We start from the raw sequence: 17,892 nt of genomic DNA, 5'->3' as shown, positions 1-17,892 counted from the left end.
TTAAGTGGATAATATGATTAGAAAAATTAATGGCAATGGATTATGATATTGACCTGTATATATGCTTCCATGTGGCATTTATGGCTTAATGTTTGCACAAATTGATTTCATTTGTTGTGTAGTTGGTACTACCTTTTCGGTGTTCGCAGAAAAGGTGGTTACAGTTTTGAAATTTGAGGCCTCCCTTCCATAATTTTGAGATTATATTTTTTATTCTTTACCAATTATATATATATATATATTTTGAAGCAAGTACGAGAAATATTTCTTTGTTAGGTAGACAGTCAGTAGCGAGAAATATTTATTTGTTGGATAGACAGCCGGGAGTAGTATTTTACACGCTGAGAATCACCGCGGTTTAGTGAGCTCATCTACCGCCACTTTGGAAAATTTTTCGTCTCACGCGCTTAATTTCAGGTCTGGGAGTCGGCACTCAAATTTGGTCATGTAACCATCACATCACCGACTCAGAAAAGAATCCAACCCGCAAATTGATACTGAATGAATGGCCATTGCGCTCCAATCATTGTTCATGTTGATATTTGGAGAGGAGCCAGTGTCATGCAATAAATTACTGTAATCCATATCCAAGATAACACGGAAGATTGTCCCAGAAATACCAGGAAAAACTTGATGTCATCCCAATAAATATAAAACGGCAGTAGAAGTAGGAACAGCTCTGCTGTTTGCAGGTTTAGAAACTAGACAAATAAAACAAAGTACTCTTCCTGTTACCTCTGTAAGAAGAAGAAGAAGAACAATGAAGGAAGGAGAAGTGGTAAAAGAGAAGGAGAATTTTCTCTTGGGCAAAGGGAGGTACAAATTCTGGGCACTGGCCATAATCATCCTTTTGGCATTCTGGTCCATGCTCTCAGGCAGTGCAAGCCTCAAATGGTCTGCTGGGAACCTCATGCTCTTTAGTGACGAGCTTGACAAAAGATTGCTGGATGACTTTGATGTTTTGGTAAGTTATAGTTGCTTTATTTTCCATATTTATTCACAGATCTATGCTCAAGCCAAGTTTAGTCTCATGGATCTTGAGCTTTCAAGCACTTGTGTATGTATGTAACAAAATTCATACAGTTGGGTATGAGTGGTAACATGATTACGATTATTGGGTTTTGCTGTAAAACGAGTCTCGGTAGAGTTTAGCTGAAGGGGTTTATTGATATTGAGTACAGCAGCGTATAAATGATAAATCTCGTTGAACCTCATCGTAGTTACAGGTTTTGGTGTTTTTTGTCATGCAAATTTAAGCACAATGTACTTGACTTTGGTAGTGAAATTGATATGGGATTTCCGTGTGATGGGGGTGGCAGGAGATAGAGGCCAGGGAGAAGATAGTTCGTCATATGTGGGATATATACATACACAACCCTCGTCTGAAACTGAGCAGTTTCTGGCAAGAAGCATTTCAGGCTGCATATGAAGAACTGGAGAACGAAGCTCCAGGAGTCAGGGACCATGCCTTTTCAGAGATCGCCAAGATGTCTCTCAGATTGGTTGAGAAGGACCCAGTGCCTCCGAAAATGGTATGTTTTTCAATCACCTAGTCAGGCTTTTGTACTCTGATTCAATGCTTTCTGTTCATGGGTATCTCCTTGTTTTTGGTGATAGAGATGTTTGTTAGGGCATCTCTCCATACATTGTAAGATTAATCGGTAAGTTAACATTGGTATGCTGAGTGGATGACCTGATGCAATGCGACTAAGTCACTGTGAGAACATGGGTGCCCTTAACAAGCACGGAATTATTTTTGAGCCCTGAGCTTTGCCAGGGCAAAATCGGAATAAAAGGAAATAAAAAACGAAAACACACTACTTACCCAAATTTAGCAGAACTCAGTTTCTAGGAAGTGGCCCTTAGAGTGGTCAATGTTGACATGGTATTTTTCAGTAATGCTATATCCACGCTTTCTTGACTCTTCTTTCTATTTCTTATGCATCGTTGCTACTCTTTGTCATTCACCGTGCACATCTCAAAGGCAAACTGTGTAGTATGCACAAGGCAATCCCTAAGTGTTCAACCTGGTTGTTGGTAAAGATGGTAATATATTATCACTTGGACCTTCCGTGGGGACTTCTTACGGACCCTTGCATGCTATGTCTCATCGTGTTTTCATTTGCGATTATTCAACAAGGCCATGGTTTCTTCAGCCTTTCTGTGGCAGTTCTTCTCTATTTGGCCTGTGGCTGCAGGGATCTTTCTTTATTTGGTTTATACCGAAGTGTTTTCAGTTAAAATTCACAAGACCGGTTTCTACAGCAAAAATTTGTTCAAACCTGTAATTTGTTTCAGTTATAAGGCTCTGATAAGTTCAGAGGATTTATCTTTTGTTCATCTCAATGTATGTAATATATCTACTGTTTCTTGTGCTGCTTTATGAAGGATCTGGTTGAAGTTTTTTTCTAAAGTGTTTTGAGCTTCTTTCTTTTCAATGATGCATGTATACTTTCTAAAATGAAAAATATTATTCTTCAAATGTCTGAATCAATTGATCCATGGGTTTTAAAATTTTACAGCTACTGCTGTCTGATACAGTCATGAGACAGAAGGTATAAATGTTACGAATCAATGTTTTCTAATCAACAGATTACGATAATGCTTCATTGTCCCATGTAATATAGGTTGTTGTATCAACTCTAAGAACATGATGACAATGTGAATATAACTAATTGGTACTTTGGAGATAAGGCTGTAGTTGTTGGATGGGTGACCTTTGAGAAGTAGAGCTGATGTGTGGTTCAAGATGCATTAGACGAAATTTTCGTAGTTAGTTGTATTCACTGCAGAGTAAGATGGAGGTACAGTAGTATTATGATGTATGGCCTCTTAGAAGGAGTGGGTTAATGTGATGTACATGGTATCCTAGTAGTTCATTGATATTTTTTTCCCATTCACATGATCCTCTTATTCAAATGTAAGATTGGTAAGCAGGGTGAACCTGTTCTTGGACATCAATAGATTTGCTTATGGCATCCTTGAGGTTATCAATAGTATTCTTCAATTGGTGTTCTCCTCTCAATCGGGCATGTAGGTTAGATGGATATGGAGGATGAAAGAAACCTTGGAGGTAAAATAAACTTGCCCAAGTAAAGATTTTTTGTTTAGTTAGAGTAATGTGAAAAGGTCTTGACAATTATCTAGTTATTTATCCAAGGTTTCTTTTTTTTTCATGGCCTTTATAATTTTTTTCCTTGGTTTTAAATACTACATTTTTTTTCTTTTATTATTGTTTGTAAAGAAACAATACCAAGGGCTTGACAAGTATCATTGAATATCACTAGTGACTATCGAGTACTGTTGCTAGCATATTATGATAGGATATGCGCACAACTAGTATACTATTGAACTATTGTTGGACTATAGTGAGGTAAACACATTAAAATAACAAATAGATGTTAGTCATGGTAATAAGTTAAGATAATTTAAAATAAATGACCACAAAAGTAGGAGGTTATTGGGACTAAGACAATACATTTAGAGTAGCTACAAAGTGGGAGTGCAAAAGCATCTCTTAGATCAAAGCATAAAAACATGAAGATCTAAGTCCATATCTGGAAACAAAGTGCTAAATGTGTGGCGAAGAGAGAATATAGGATAAGGTGTAGGTATAATAAATATTATAGGGTTTGAAATCTTAGTGTCGGGCAAAGGAGAGGATGTCAAGGCTTGTTGGAAATGGTTGTCAAGGATGATTGGAAGGGCCACAAAGTAGGCTTGTCATTAGAGTCATCAAGCACTATGAAAAGGTTGATGTATTGGCAGATGATATCCTTCAAGGAGTGACCTAGGTTTAGGGGGCTTGGTTGCATGATCCTAGGGCAGCGCAAGAGCGAGGAAGAGCAACTCTCCTAACATAGAAAACTACGGGGAAGCATTTATGGATAGAAACCTAGTTGCTTGATTGAACCTAGGCAATAGTGTGTTGGGTGGGGGAACCCACCTCTACATATGTGTGAAATTTTAATATTGTTGCAACTATTGATTCTTCTTCTTCTATCAATTTGATTATATATCTTCTGCAATTTGTTTGCAGCAAATGCTGAATAAAATACTATTGCAACTTCACAGAAAATAAATAAACCATAGGAACTGAGAAACTATTGCACACACACAAATAATGAACACCAAAATTTTTGGACATGTCCCTGGAAAAACCCCAATGCAGGGAAAACTAGTTTTGCAAATGAGTATTTTATTTATTCTTCAGCAAAATTCAATGATTGAATAATTACAATTATTTGTCGTAAATTAGCAAACCTCCAAAAATGTATTTTTGTCACTTTTGAAAGTCGATCTGACCTCCTGGAGACAACTCGGCCCCTCTAATTCAATTCAGCTTCGCTTTGGTTCACTGAATCAAATCACACGTGCGGCCCTGGCAACTCGGCCCTCTTTGGTAAACTCGTATTGGCTGAAAATAAACTCGGCCTCCTCTGGAATTCAGCTTCTCTTGGTAAACTTGGCTTCCTTTGTGCAAATCGATCACTTTGACAAATTTCTCCTTGCTCCTTCAACTTGGCCTCTTTGAAGCAATTTGCATTGTTGGAAACTCATCTTCTCTTTGCAGATAAAATCGATCTCCCTCTAACTTTGGGAAACTAGTAATCGCCATGAAGAATTCCCTCTGGCAACTCTCCCTTCAATCATTGTTGATCTTGTTCTACTAGTGCACTCACGCTATCATTGCGCCCTTGCTATCTCTGCAAATTTGTGTCTCGATGTGATCTCCAAATGCCGATTGATTTTCTCTTATAATCTCTCGTTGACGAATCAATGACCAAGATCTAATCACAATCAATGGCTAAAATCATCTCGACCCCATCACATGACTTTTCTAGAAGAATAGAAGAAAATTGATTTACCTCAATTAATTTCGTTTAATTAAGCCATTTCCCTAAGTTAGACTTACGAAAAATATTAACTTGGCTAATTAATTCTAATTAAGATAATTTTCCTTAGATGTTTTTTTGGGTATTGGAGAAAATTAACCCACTGTGTTCCTTATCCTCATGGACACCATCTGAGACTAGAACACCTATTCGAGCTACATAAACTAACAATATGTTCATAACCGATTCCTGCTGGTTTGTGGTCTATGCCTTGTCATTTGGAATGAAAGCTCCTCATGGTTCTCAAGGAGTTTGGTTGACCCCCTTAGGGGGGTTGAGAAGAAGTATGAGGTCTCATCAATGTGGAAGTATCATGGGTTTGTACTTGTTGCTTATTCCCAATTGCACAGGCAACTGAGAAGTATGAGGTGATTCTCCAAAAATCCTCTAGTTGAGATGTGGCATGTAAGATGAGTGTTTGAGCACTTCTCTTATGAAGAGAGTGATGCATCTTTGGTTGCGGTAGGGAAAAAGAGTGGAGAAGAAGTTGCCTAATTCTTAAAAGAAGCAATAGTATCAAGATAGATCTCATAGTAGATGGGACATCAAGAAATGAGTTTTCTTAGTTTTGGGCTCCTATGGTAGTAAAGCTTATGAATCCTGCTCAACCACAGAATGTGGTTGTCAGTGTCTACTCGAGCTCTATGAGAGACCACCCAAAACCGACCTAGGGGAATCCTAAGGGCATGCATTTAGTGTTTGCACATATTTGGGGCATTGAACAAGAAGGCCATCACTTAACTCCAAAAAGTGTTCAAAATAGAAGGTCATCTTAAGGCAAAGACCCTTAATAGGTATTGTCTAGGTGATCTAAATACTAATGTAAATGTCCCCTTTGATTACTTTGTTCAAGTCCCGCTTAGATGAATGGAGATGCCTTGTTGCGTCTAGTGAATGCTTGAAAGGGGGAGATTGGTTGAAGAAACAACCATAGATTGAAAGAGTTGAGAAGCCTTTAAGAATCAAATGTGGGCATGCCTTGGGGGGCTAGTCGAGGTGATGGCCTTGGAAGAACAAAGTCCTTGATAGGGATATCAATACCTCCTAAAGGTCGAATTCCCAAGGATCTAAATTCTATGAAGGAATGAGACTAAATGAAAGATGATCTCCACACAAATTGGATGGTCCATGAACTCTCCTCTAGTAATGCATTGGGGGTAGTTTACTTTCATTGGACAATGTGCTTGAGATGGACGTGCTTAGTTCTAGCCCAATTGGTCTGACTGAGTCAACCTTGGTTCCTAGATCTTCAAGCCATAAAGGATTGTAGGTCCAATGATTGTGTCCAAGAGGTGCATTTTGGAAAACATATCTTGGAAATTGTTTTGAAATCATCGTCTCTTGAGAAGGGTAACAGAGTCATACTCCTTGTTGAGTAAAGTTTGGAGGGCCTATCACATGTTGAAAGATAACCCCACAAACTAGACCCCAAATAAGTGTAAGCCATAGTTATGTCTATCTCTTCCCCCCAAAAGTAGAACTGAAAGTTAGAATTGAAAGATAACCCCACAAACTAGACCCCAAATAAGTGTAAGCCATAGTTATGTCTATCTCTTCCCCCCAAAAGTAGAACTGAAAGTTAGAGATAACATTCTTTGTTGTTTTGAAGATAGTAACCTTGTAATTATCTAGGTTAACTGTTAACTGTAGAAGGCAGTAAATGTTGGAAAGGACACTGACTTGTCTCTATAGACCCCTAGGTGAGGAGACCAAAAGGATCAAGTCTTCAGTTATCAAGGACATTAACACATGGTGTAGAAGACAACCATCCCTGTACTTAAGATGCTCATGGAGGAAGGACTCCATCTCATCAATGTAGATCCCATAGAGGATTAATGAGAGGGGGCATCCTTGCTTGACTCCAATGGTGCATTGGACGAAATCATAATTGGTGTGGGTTGTATGTTTATGACCAAGATCCGACTCATAAAGTTTCTTGATAACAACTAACATGGTTTCTAAAATGTCGATGTCGTTGAGCCCTTGAAACAAGGCTTCTATTGGATCATGTGAAAAGCCTTTTGAAAGTCTACAAAATAGCAAAATACTCTTGAGGACTGATAATAGCCCTCCTCAATAATGGCATCGAGTGTGAAGATATGATTAGTGGTTTGGTAATCCTAGTAAAAGCTTGCTTGTCCTCCAGCCTTAAGGTGCCTCCTCTCAAGCTCATTTGAAACCCATAAATAAACTATATTGTAGAGCTTGGAAAATGTGTGCCCCACCATGATGGTTCAATAGTTATTTAGATTTGAGTTGGCCTTTGATATCAGGATCGAGTGGATGATGTATCAAGACTAACTTGGCGGAAAACAAAATAGATAACATGATGATACAAGTCAACCATATGGGAGTAGAGGAAGTGGATGCCATGCTTGATCTACTAAGCTTGGAAGCCTCATTAGCTAGCCTGCTAGTGTTCATAACTTTGATCGCTCTCTCTGCTCTCTTGATGTCATAGATAAATTTTAAAATATGGCAAGAGGGGGTAAGATGTGAAACAATCATACAAGTAGGGATCTATGTGGGGACATGATAAAGGAGGGTATCTATATGAAAAAACATGGATTGAGGTTCTAAGTTTGGGGGGGGGATGTATTATGCTTAGTGATAAATGTGCACTAGAAGGCTTTGGGGGGATGGTGAAGGGTTACACAAAGCTCACGTTTCTACTTAGAAAGGAAATCATGCTTTTTCTTTTAGAGGCAATGATAGTATTTATGAAGGTGGGGAAAAGAGTGGGGGTTGTGACTAAAGGTGAAACAAAGATGCTTATTATAAAGTTTGCTTTCCTTGTCGAATTGGTAATTCACGGGGAAAAGCTAGGAGTATGGGTGATGGGCCTTCTAATTACCTTTCTAATTGCTTAGAGAGATAGCCAAAAGACTGTTCATTCAATTGCAACCTAGGGTTTGTAGGGAACTTGCAAACTGTCGGGCGCCATCTATGCTAGTATAATTGTGTATGTGTCTGAAGTTGTAGTAACAAAATGATTGTCATAGTTCAAGATATAAAGATGCTTTTACAAGTCACTGTTTAATTGTAATATCCCTAGAGAATTTTTGCCCTTAGGGTTATAAGAACATAAGATAAATTGTACTAATTTCATAGTATTTCTTTCAATTCTAGGCATAGATGATATAGAATACACAATAATGTAATCAAGCAGTAGATTTCACAATGCGTCAATAACTCACATTAGATTTCAATTTTACAACCACTCTTACTGCTATTACACTAGCATACTTGGTTGTATAACATCCATAATAGTGGCAATCCCTCTACTACAAACACTAGCAATTTATATATGATTACAACATTAGTCAAGTACTCCTAGTAATAAATGCGACTCATTAACCAATTCACAGAACTGTTTGTATCCGTGGTGTCTCAAGAGACATATTAACAGTGACATTTACAAACTTTGCTATTTCAGTGATGCCCTAACAATCCTTTTTGTCTTGTTGTCTTCAGTTGCATGTTTGGATGCTTTGTTTGGTGCTAAGTTACTCTATTGAACCTTGTTGTTCAAGGGCTTATGCTACACCCTAAATCTTCTTCGTTGCCTTAGGATTGTTCCGCCATCCAAACAAAGCCTCAGGAGGAAGTTTGCAACTTCCTTCAATTCCGTAAAATATTTCTACTGCTATAAGTGAATTCTTGAAATTATTGCTGTCACAAAGGGGTGACCCATTGTCCAAATTTACCTTCAAAACCCTGTGCTATGCTAGGTAAATGCTTGGAAAGTGCCACTGTCTCAGATGGTGGACTTGGGAGGGGATTCACCGCTTCTGAGGTTGGTTCATAGCCCTAACAGAGGCCTCATGAACCCTTGCTACCACATAATTGTTTTGATGCCACAATTAATCTTCAAGACCATGTGTTGAATTGCCTCATTGCCCTAGATATTAGCCACACAAATCGTAGAGTGCCTTTTCAAGTCAATTACCCACAAAATTTTCCGTTGCTTGCGAAAACCAAATGAGAAGTGCCTCATAAAATTATGCCAAACAGATGTGAGAAAGAGAGGGAATTAGCTAGGGTGGAATCTTTCACCACTGAAACCAATCAAAAGAAAAAGGGGTCTTTAAACCGTCAGAGCCTTAGCTCACAAAACAAAAACATCCAATTAACCATGATGAGAAAATGGTTCTCCTCTCTTGTTTATAGATTTCCTTTTGGGTCTCTTCTCCTATTTTTAATGAGGGGTTAACAAGTTTTCCTCCATTTTGCCTCAAATTTAGATTCTTTCACAAGTTTTTCTTCAATTATTTACCAAATGTTACCCAAATAAAATTGAATAATGGCCCCCCCCTTTATAATTGATTACAGCCTATGGGGTTGGATAGGCTACATCGTCCTCCCTTGGGCAATTAATTAGAAGAGGACATTATAGTAATATGAATTAGACCTTGAATCCAATCCACACTTGTAGGAATGTAAAGGCACAATGTCCAATCTATGTTGTAAGAAAGTAAATCTCACTTGTAGGAAAGTAAATCACTCTTGCTGGAAAGTAAATCTCACCAACATCTAAGGGTGACTTGCTCAAGTATTAAAATGATCTTGGTTGTTGTAACTAATATGTAATTGCATGTGCAATGAAATGCATTCAATCACAAACCATTAATTCACACTTGTTTATAAAGGAAACATAACCATAAACCAAATGCTTGACAAAATAATCAATCCAAACTTATAGTAGAAAGTTAAGGGTGAGGTGTAATTTTGAGCACACATACCCCATACAACTTCTCTAGACATCACTTATTACAATTTATTTTCAGAATTTATTCAATTTTTTGGCCTGCGAGAAATTAAAAAATTAAAAAATTGACCTCTAAACCTAATAAAATTCCACGAATTTTTTTGTGTGATCTAGTATGGTAATATACAATGACCCTAGACACTAGGACTCACCCAAGGCCTCACCATCAAGTCGCACTCCGACTTTGGGGTTATGCTTGGAGGAAAAAACTCAATTAATTATTAAGTCCTCATAAGGAGATGATAATTAACCAAGTGAAAAAAACCTCCCAGAGTAATACTCACTTGATGACAAGGTCCTAGGCTACCCATGCCTGTTACATGACTTGACTCCTCATACTAGCATCACTTTTACATTGTCCCCACAGGGATTGTGGAATTTGAGTACAACAAAAAATGATAAGAAGAAGAAGTAGAGTTGAAAAACTCTGGTAATATGATGATCTCTGATGGTACAAGTAGCCTTTGGTACATCCTTGGGCATGGAGTCTTCAAAAAATCTTTAGGTGCCACTCTAGTGGTCAACAGGGCCAACCTTGTTTGAGCTGTAGTTGGTTCACTTGTTTACCTTGAAGAAAAAAGGGGTTGTCTTATTGATGACGTTTGTTGCTATTATTGGGGGTTGATGTCTCTGCATTGTGAGGATCTTGCAAGCTTGGCATGACATATTTGGAGGAGCTTATTATTTCCATGTTCACTTCGAACCCTCACAGCCACCATTGAAGGAAGACTTGGGGATTTCTTCTTGCATAATGGGTAGAAGAGATCCACCATTTGGGGGTTTCAGAGGCTAAGCATGCACCGTGGGAGCCCACTTGCCCACTTTGGAGGACACTTAGAGAATGTACTTGCTGATTTCATGGAGGAAAGAGGCCCTTGGCCTTTAGAGGCCATATGTGGTATCTTGAAGCCCCCTCTTTCCAACATTTGTTGATGTATCCTTCTTTGGGATGTGGATTATTGTACATGTGGATTGTATAAGCCCGTTCTTTTGTATTATAAAATTGATTAATTGGAGAAGAGGGATTTTTGCGCATAAGCTAGATTAGAGGTTTTTACTTGAGAAATTAATATTTTAGTGTAAAGCAAGTTGAGTATCTCCTATAGATATGCACTTCCTCATCATTTTCTAATGGTTGGGTTGGGGGAGAAATCCCTTTCCAAATTTGGAAAATTCTAAAATTTTGTTAGATTTCTCATCTTGGATTTGGTGCTATGATGGGCATTGGGACACTAATGCACATCATTGAGGAGGTATTTTGTGGATGAATTTTGTAGTTTCTTTATGATTCCCGGCTAGGGTTTATGCTTGGGCAATGATTTCTTGAGTAAGTGGACTCTCTTAAGTCTTGTGGATTTATTTGTTGAATGTATTAAGTGCAAATATGCATCTCTAGTGGTGAGGGTGAATTCCCTTTGTATTGTTCTTGGATAGATCCTATCTTGTAAACCCTAGGAAGAGTTCTAGTGGAGAACCTTCCCTTGAATTTATTTTAGAGCTTGTCAAAGCAATAGGAGGTTCCACTACGGTTAGTGGTTGACAACCCTAGTCACCACCCTTCTAAAGGATATATATATATGAAAAGACACTAATCTCTGGTCTTTCCATCAACTTTCATACCCTAAAATTTGTTCAGAACCATTCCGCTAGGTTTACTTTTCATATCACTTCAAAACTCTTTGCTTAAAACCCTAGCAACCTTGACATAGGGAAACCCCTCTTGAGCCAAAGGAGAGCTGGCCTAATGTGAGAAGAGGGTTGGTGAGGTGACAGTGACCCCTTTTTGAGGTACGCTTGGATCACACTTGAACTTTCAAACTTTATCCCAAGAAGTGCGTGTTTGTGTGATAATATCACAGACTAAAAGGAGAGGAGTGGATTATGTTTCAACTTTCTATATATTTTGATGTATAAACTAGTAGTATATTCCTACATGAAGAACTTGGCGAGTAAGGGGAAGGAGATTTGGGTTTGCATGACTTAAAAGTAAATAAAGACATCACTGCCTTTAGAATTGGAGATACATCATCAACGCAACCACCTTTTCTCAAATTTTTATGGTACTCGTGAACTAGCATATCACTGTGTTCAAAAGTTGGATTTCACAGTGGAAAATCACAGGTGAAGCAGAAATTAAGGGAAGATTGTTTTTAACCTTATTAGGAGTAGCAATCCGTTGGTAATGGTACATTTTCACATCAAAATCCCTCATTGAATTAGTTACAAAAAGTTATGTGGGATAGATTATGGATATCAGAGGACACCCTGCCCATTTCATCAGCACCAACAAGTGATATGGTAATTGCTTGATGATTGGTACAAACTACACTAGATGAATGTAAATCTTTTTTTTACAGAAATGGTCACTATTCTATTATAAAGGTGGTTCCGACCAAACTGTCCAACAATTTAATACAAAATTAAAGGGTGACTGTATCTTGAAGACTTGAGAGCTCTTCAGGATTTAACAAAAATGCTTTTAGTATGCACCATTCTTAAAGTTCTATCTGTACAATTGACTATGTGGTTTGCATATAGCCCAATGTTGTGAAAATCACGATCGGGATAAAATCAGCAAGGGTCCAAAAAAGGAAAAAATCATTAAAATTGGTAAAAATCGGCAGAACATCGGCAACATAAAAAAATATAAAAATATATAAAAATACTCTTTTTTTTTTTAATAAATTTTTTCAAGTATCTAAAGCATCCACGATTTTTTGGTGATTTTTACTGTTTTATCGTGATTTTTACGATTTTTATCGCGATTTTTTCATTTTGGAAAAAGTCTTGGCGAATTTTCACGATTTTTACGAATTTTTGGCGATTTTTTCATTTTGGAAAAAATCACCAATTAAATCACCATTCCAAAAAAATCACGATTTAATCACGATTTTCGCAACACTTATTATAGCCTTACATGTTGTCCTAACAAAAATACTAACATTCAAAACATGAGAAAAATTCAATGATTTTTGGGCTCATACTCCCGGGTGATATTTTGCTTGCTGCCTGCCACTGTGAGAGAGTTGTCTGAGGATTGCTTGCCTGCTTGCTCACTGGTTTGCTGTACGCTGTCTTATTCCATAATTTCCATCTGGCCCTAGTTAAGAGAGCCTACTGAGAGAGTCGGAGTCCTTGATTATTTTAAGTCTTGATAACCTTGTTGTTGCTCCAGTTCCAGTTTAAGTACTCAATCTTTCATACTTAAACTTTCTCCTCTTCTTCCTCCAATCTATCACTATTGCTTTGTTTTGTTATGCCTAGCATTATGGTGATCACTTACCTTTGTATCACCTTCATCTCTTTAGAATTTTAATGCTCCCAGTTCTTCATCTAGCCCTCCCACTTCCTTACATACAAGGAAAGGCATTCTTGAGCATTGCATAATACCTCTCACACCTCTGAACTTCTCTTATTAGCTCAGAATTTTCATAGAAGATACACTTGTTCAGATGACCAGGTGGATTGGCTGTTTTGTTGGCCTGAATCTTGTGCAGATAGAGATTGTTGCTTCATCCTTTAGGTGAATATACCTACATCCAAAAAAGAAAAAGGCTTCCAAGTGTTTAGATAAAGAATTGACCTTTGGCAAGGCAACCAACTTCCAAACTTGTGAGAGATTCTAGACTTCCATTGAAAGTGAAAACTTCCACTCTGATGTGAAATTACAGATGATGGAGCTTTACCCAGAACTCTGGTTCTGATGGTGGAGGATTACAGTGAGGTTGGTGGAATTAAACTCTCACAGAATAAACATTATAATACATACTCCCATCCATCGCGTCATGATAGTATTCGTCCAGGTTTCATCACACGAAATGAGATATGTAATTGCACAACAGTTTAGACCCAAATAAGGCATTTAATGCAGTGGGTTCAAATTTACACTTCTCCAATGTTTGAAGTGGTGTGGTTGGTGCTTATAACTTCAATTAAATATCATGGGAGGTGACATATTGACAAACCCTCCTGTTTTTCCATATTGTTCCTATTTGAAGGTTGTAAGCTTCATTAGCCATTTTGTTTGCAGAGGTATTGAGCCCCTGCAAAACATGAACAAATTTCATGTATTGAAAACCTTCTATTAGTCTTTGGACTTTGAAGACTTTTCTTCCTAGCTGTGCATCTTGAGGTAACATTGAGTAACCATATGATGGGCTATTGCCATGAAGTCCCCAACCACTCTTATCGTTTTAACTCCCAATTGCTTCATAATTAATCCTGCTTGCCAAAGAGCCAATGTTTTGGCTTTATTTTTGGTGGTCTTTTCTATTCCCTAAACAAAAATTGTTTGTTGATTTCCTCTGTGGTTAAGGATGACACCTTTACACCTGCCACCTTTTGGTTACCTTTTGGTGCCCCATTGAAGAATAGAGTGTATTGCTGCCTGTCTGTTAAAATTGGCAACCAGGGCAAAACTTTATGTGGGTCATCTTATTCATGGCTAATAATATTTTTATTAGATTCCTCTCATCGAGAGGTGTAGGATTGATATAAAGATCATCCAATTCCGATAAGTATTCATGGAGATATGAATTTATTTTGATTATGGAATTATTATCAAGCCGACCTACAACTCATGTAGGGTCAGAAGCCCAACAGTCGCATCTATTCACCCACCAACGTTGTGTATAAATATAAGAGGACTTTTCCTCATTTGGATTCACTCATCTCATCACATCTCTCTCTCTCTACTGCGCAGATATGAGTCTCTTCTCTACTACGCTGAAATGGGTCTCTCTCTCTCACACATGTGAAGCCGGAAGCTGTTGAATTTGAAGCTGCAACTGCAGAAGTAAAAATTGACTTGCGTGGCCTAGAAGATCTCCTCTTTGGAACTGCGCTATAGGTTCATCTGAACCTCCTTTGAAAGCCGCAACTTTTGGTGGTGGAATGAAGTCAATCCGACGAACGGTTTGCAAGATATCGACTGCCCTAGTTTGAAGCTGGAAACTGCTGAAACTAAAGCTGCAACTGCAGAAGTAAAGATTGAATTGCGTGGCCTGGAAGATCTCCTCATCTGAACTGCGCTGTAGGTTCATCTAAACCTCCTCTGGAAGCCGAAACGTTTGGTGGTGGAATGAAGTCAATCCGACTGTCGGTTTGTGAGATATGGTCTGCCCTAGTTTGATAATGAAGCCGCTAATGCTGATGCTACTGATCTAGGGTTTGCTACTGCTGATATGAATCAGATTTATTGTACTATTTCTCTCTGTTGAATTATTGAAGATAAAAGAAGATTTGATCAAAGGGTTTCCCCACACATTGTGGGGTTTGTCCCTGGCTAGCCGCCACATCTTGTGTCTCTTGTCTTGGCTTGTTTTCTGTCGATCGTTTAATGTTCTATCTGCACTTTACTTTATGTACATGTGATTGCTAATCGGTGGAATATAATAAGAAAAAGAAGTAAACTGTTATAAGCATAGAACATACCATAACTTAACATGGTATCAGAGCTGAGGTGAAGACAAAGCCCAAGCAAGAGCAAGAGCAATCATTGAAGAGAATATTGGCAAGGTTATCCTAAAAGAACTATGGGGTCCTAAACACTCTTTCCTGCCGAAGACAAGATCCGTGAGAAAGCTGACTATCACGGATGGAAGATGTCTATCGATCTAATCCTTGAAGATCAAGGAGTGCTGGACCATGTAAGAGGCAATATTGTTGAGCCTTCATCAAATGCATCTGTTGCTGCCTGGAAAAAGTGGAAAAATGGAGAAGTCAAAACAAAGAAGATCATCCGGGACTCTATCGACAAGCGCTTGGTGGCCTACATCTCTGATCTAGACACCTCCAAGGAAATCTACGACAGACTGGTGAGTTTATTTAAAGTTAATGATGCAAATCAAGTTTTGTTTCTTAGAAATAAGTTGAGGGAAATCAAGAAGGGTAAAGATGAAAGTATGCAAGCATACTTCTTAAGAATCAGCGAGATCAAGAACGATCTCCTATCTATTGGGGAAACCATTATTGACAGAGAAATGGCACTCACAACTCTCGGAGGATTACCATCTGAATGGTATGTGTTTAGGACTACTCTTCTGAACAATAATGTAATTCCTAGTTTCGAGGAATTAATGGCTAGATGCATTCAAGAACAAACAAGGGTAGAAGAGCAGGAAATGCCCTTGCCTAAAGGTCCTCCTGCTGCTTTTTCTTCTCAAGCTAAGAAAAGAAATAATTCTGGGTCTAAATCGAAAAGAAAGGCTCGATTTAAGGGTGGAAGAAAAGGACGATGTTTCATTTGCAATAAAGCAGGTCACTATGCAAGGGAATGCCCTGATAGAAAGGACTCTCACCGTGACAATGATCAAAATCCCTCTCATGGTAATCGAAGGAATGGAAATTTAAACATCAAAGGAAAAAGGAATGCGGGAAATCAAGGAAGAGGGCAACCATTCAAGAAGGCTAGAAATTCCAGGTATGAATCTAACACTATTGACGATAAGCAGGCTGAATATTATCTACCAGCTGCTCTATCAACCTCCGCTCCTTCGGACTCAATGGGAATTTGGCTCATTGATAGTGGTGCCTCAAGACACTTCACTGGTTACAAAGAAGTACTCTATAATCTGGTAGAGAAAGAAACTAACCTGGAAATTGTCCTTGGAGATGACATGAAATACCCAGTGAAAGGTGTAGGCAATGTTTCTCTTAAACTGAATCAAGGTAATATGATTCACTTACAAGATGTATTATATGTACCTGATCTCAAAAATAACCTGGTATCCATCTCGGCAATGGAAGACAAAGGCTATAAGGTAACCTTCAGCGATGGTAAGGTACGCATATGGAAAAATAATGTTAAAGATGCTTTCACTCTTGGGTTTCGAGTTGATTCTTTATATCAAGTCGGTGGAAGTCCGCTAGGTGTCATGTCTTGTGACACATCGCTTCAGTTCGAACTTTGGCATCGGAGCTTTGCCCACCTTCATTACAAAGCTCTACCCGATGTAAGACAGATGGTAACAGGGATGCCTGAATTCCAAGTAGAGAAAGAAGGTGTATGTCCGGGATGTGCCGAAGGAAAGCTCAAGAGGGGACCATTCCCTTCAAGTCAAAGCAAGACCTCTGATATATTACAACTAGTTCACTCAGACATATCAGGTATGATGCCTGTGAACTCCTTGGGAGGATACTCATATTGTCTCACTTTTACAGATGACCATTCTCGAAAGACCTGGATATACTTCTTGAAAAAGAAGGATGAAGTGTTCCCTTGGTTTCGACACTTCATAGCCCTAATCGAGAATCAAACCGAAAAGAAGATCAAGATCTTAAGAATTGACAATGGGACTGAATATGAATCTAATGAGTTCCATGATTTTTGTAAAGAGGCTGGCATCAAGAGGGAGACTACTACACCATATACTCCTGAACAAAATGGTGTGGCAGAAAAGAAGAACCGCACAATTATGGAAGCTGTCCGGGCCATGCTACATGATCAAAGTCTTCCTAAGTTTCTATGGGCTGAAGCTGCAATCACTGCCGTATATGTACAAAATTGATGCCCTCATCAAGCATTAGGTTCCAAGACTCCTGAAGAAAAATTCACCGGTAAGAAATATGATGTTTCTCATTTTAAAATTTTTAGAAGCCCTGTATACTTTCATGTGCCGAAAGAGAAAAGAAATAAATTGGGAGCATCTGGAAAGAAGGGAATTTTCGTGGGCTATGGTGAAAATACTAAAGGCTATAGAATCTATGTAGCCGGTCAGAGGGAAGTCATAATTAGTCATGATGTCACCTTTGACGAAGATATGCCTCTTAGCAAGGTGATCAATCTTCCAACTTTGAGGAGCTCTCAAGAAGCCGACACCAGGGAACCGAAAGAAAAGGATGATGAATCAATGCCTGATGTAGAAGAACCCATGGATCCGATTGATCCTCCTCCATATGAGCCTTCCTCTTCTAGGAAGAGGCCTTCATGGCTTAAGGGGTTACTTGATGATGCTGAAGGACATGCTGCACCCCGAGGAACCTTTCGTGAAAGTAAGAAACCTCATAGGTATCAAGGATACCTGACCATCATGAGCACGATCATACAAAATGAGCCTTCTTCATTCTCAGATGCCGTCAAGCATCAAGTATGGAAGGATGATATGACTGAAGAATATGAGTCTATCATAAAGAATGATGTTTGGGAAGTAGTTCCCAGACCCCAGGACAAGACTGTTGTTACTTCCAAATGGCTTTACAAGATAAAGCATGCAGCAGATGGAAGCACGG

The 17,892-nt window shown here is 38.6% G+C and overlaps 1 protein-coding gene across 1 annotated transcript in view; it reads left to right on the top strand.

Annotated features, from left to right (window-relative positions):
• The first annotated feature begins 336 nt into the window (after positions 1-336).
• LOC149258688 (uncharacterized) overlaps positions 337-17,892 on the top strand; it is a 57,055-nt gene continuing 39,499 nt past the window's right edge. The window contains exons 1-2 of the mRNA XM_089415804.1: positions 337-964; positions 1,320-1,532. Coding sequence (XP_089271930.1) covers positions 761-964; positions 1,320-1,532 — 417 coding nt within the window. The 5' untranslated portion in view covers positions 337-760. The remainder of the gene's footprint in view (positions 965-1,319; positions 1,533-17,892) is intronic.

Source organism: Pinus tabuliformis, chromosome 6 (genome assembly GCF_031772625.1).
Source record: "Pinus tabuliformis cultivar Carrire ecotype Pingquan chromosome 6, CPIR1, whole genome shotgun sequence".
NCBI lineage: Eukaryota > Viridiplantae > Streptophyta > Pinopsida > Pinales > Pinaceae > Pinus > Pinus tabuliformis.
The sequence above is the reverse complement of the archived record's forward strand: the minus strand, read 5'-3'. Positions and strand labels throughout refer to the sequence as shown.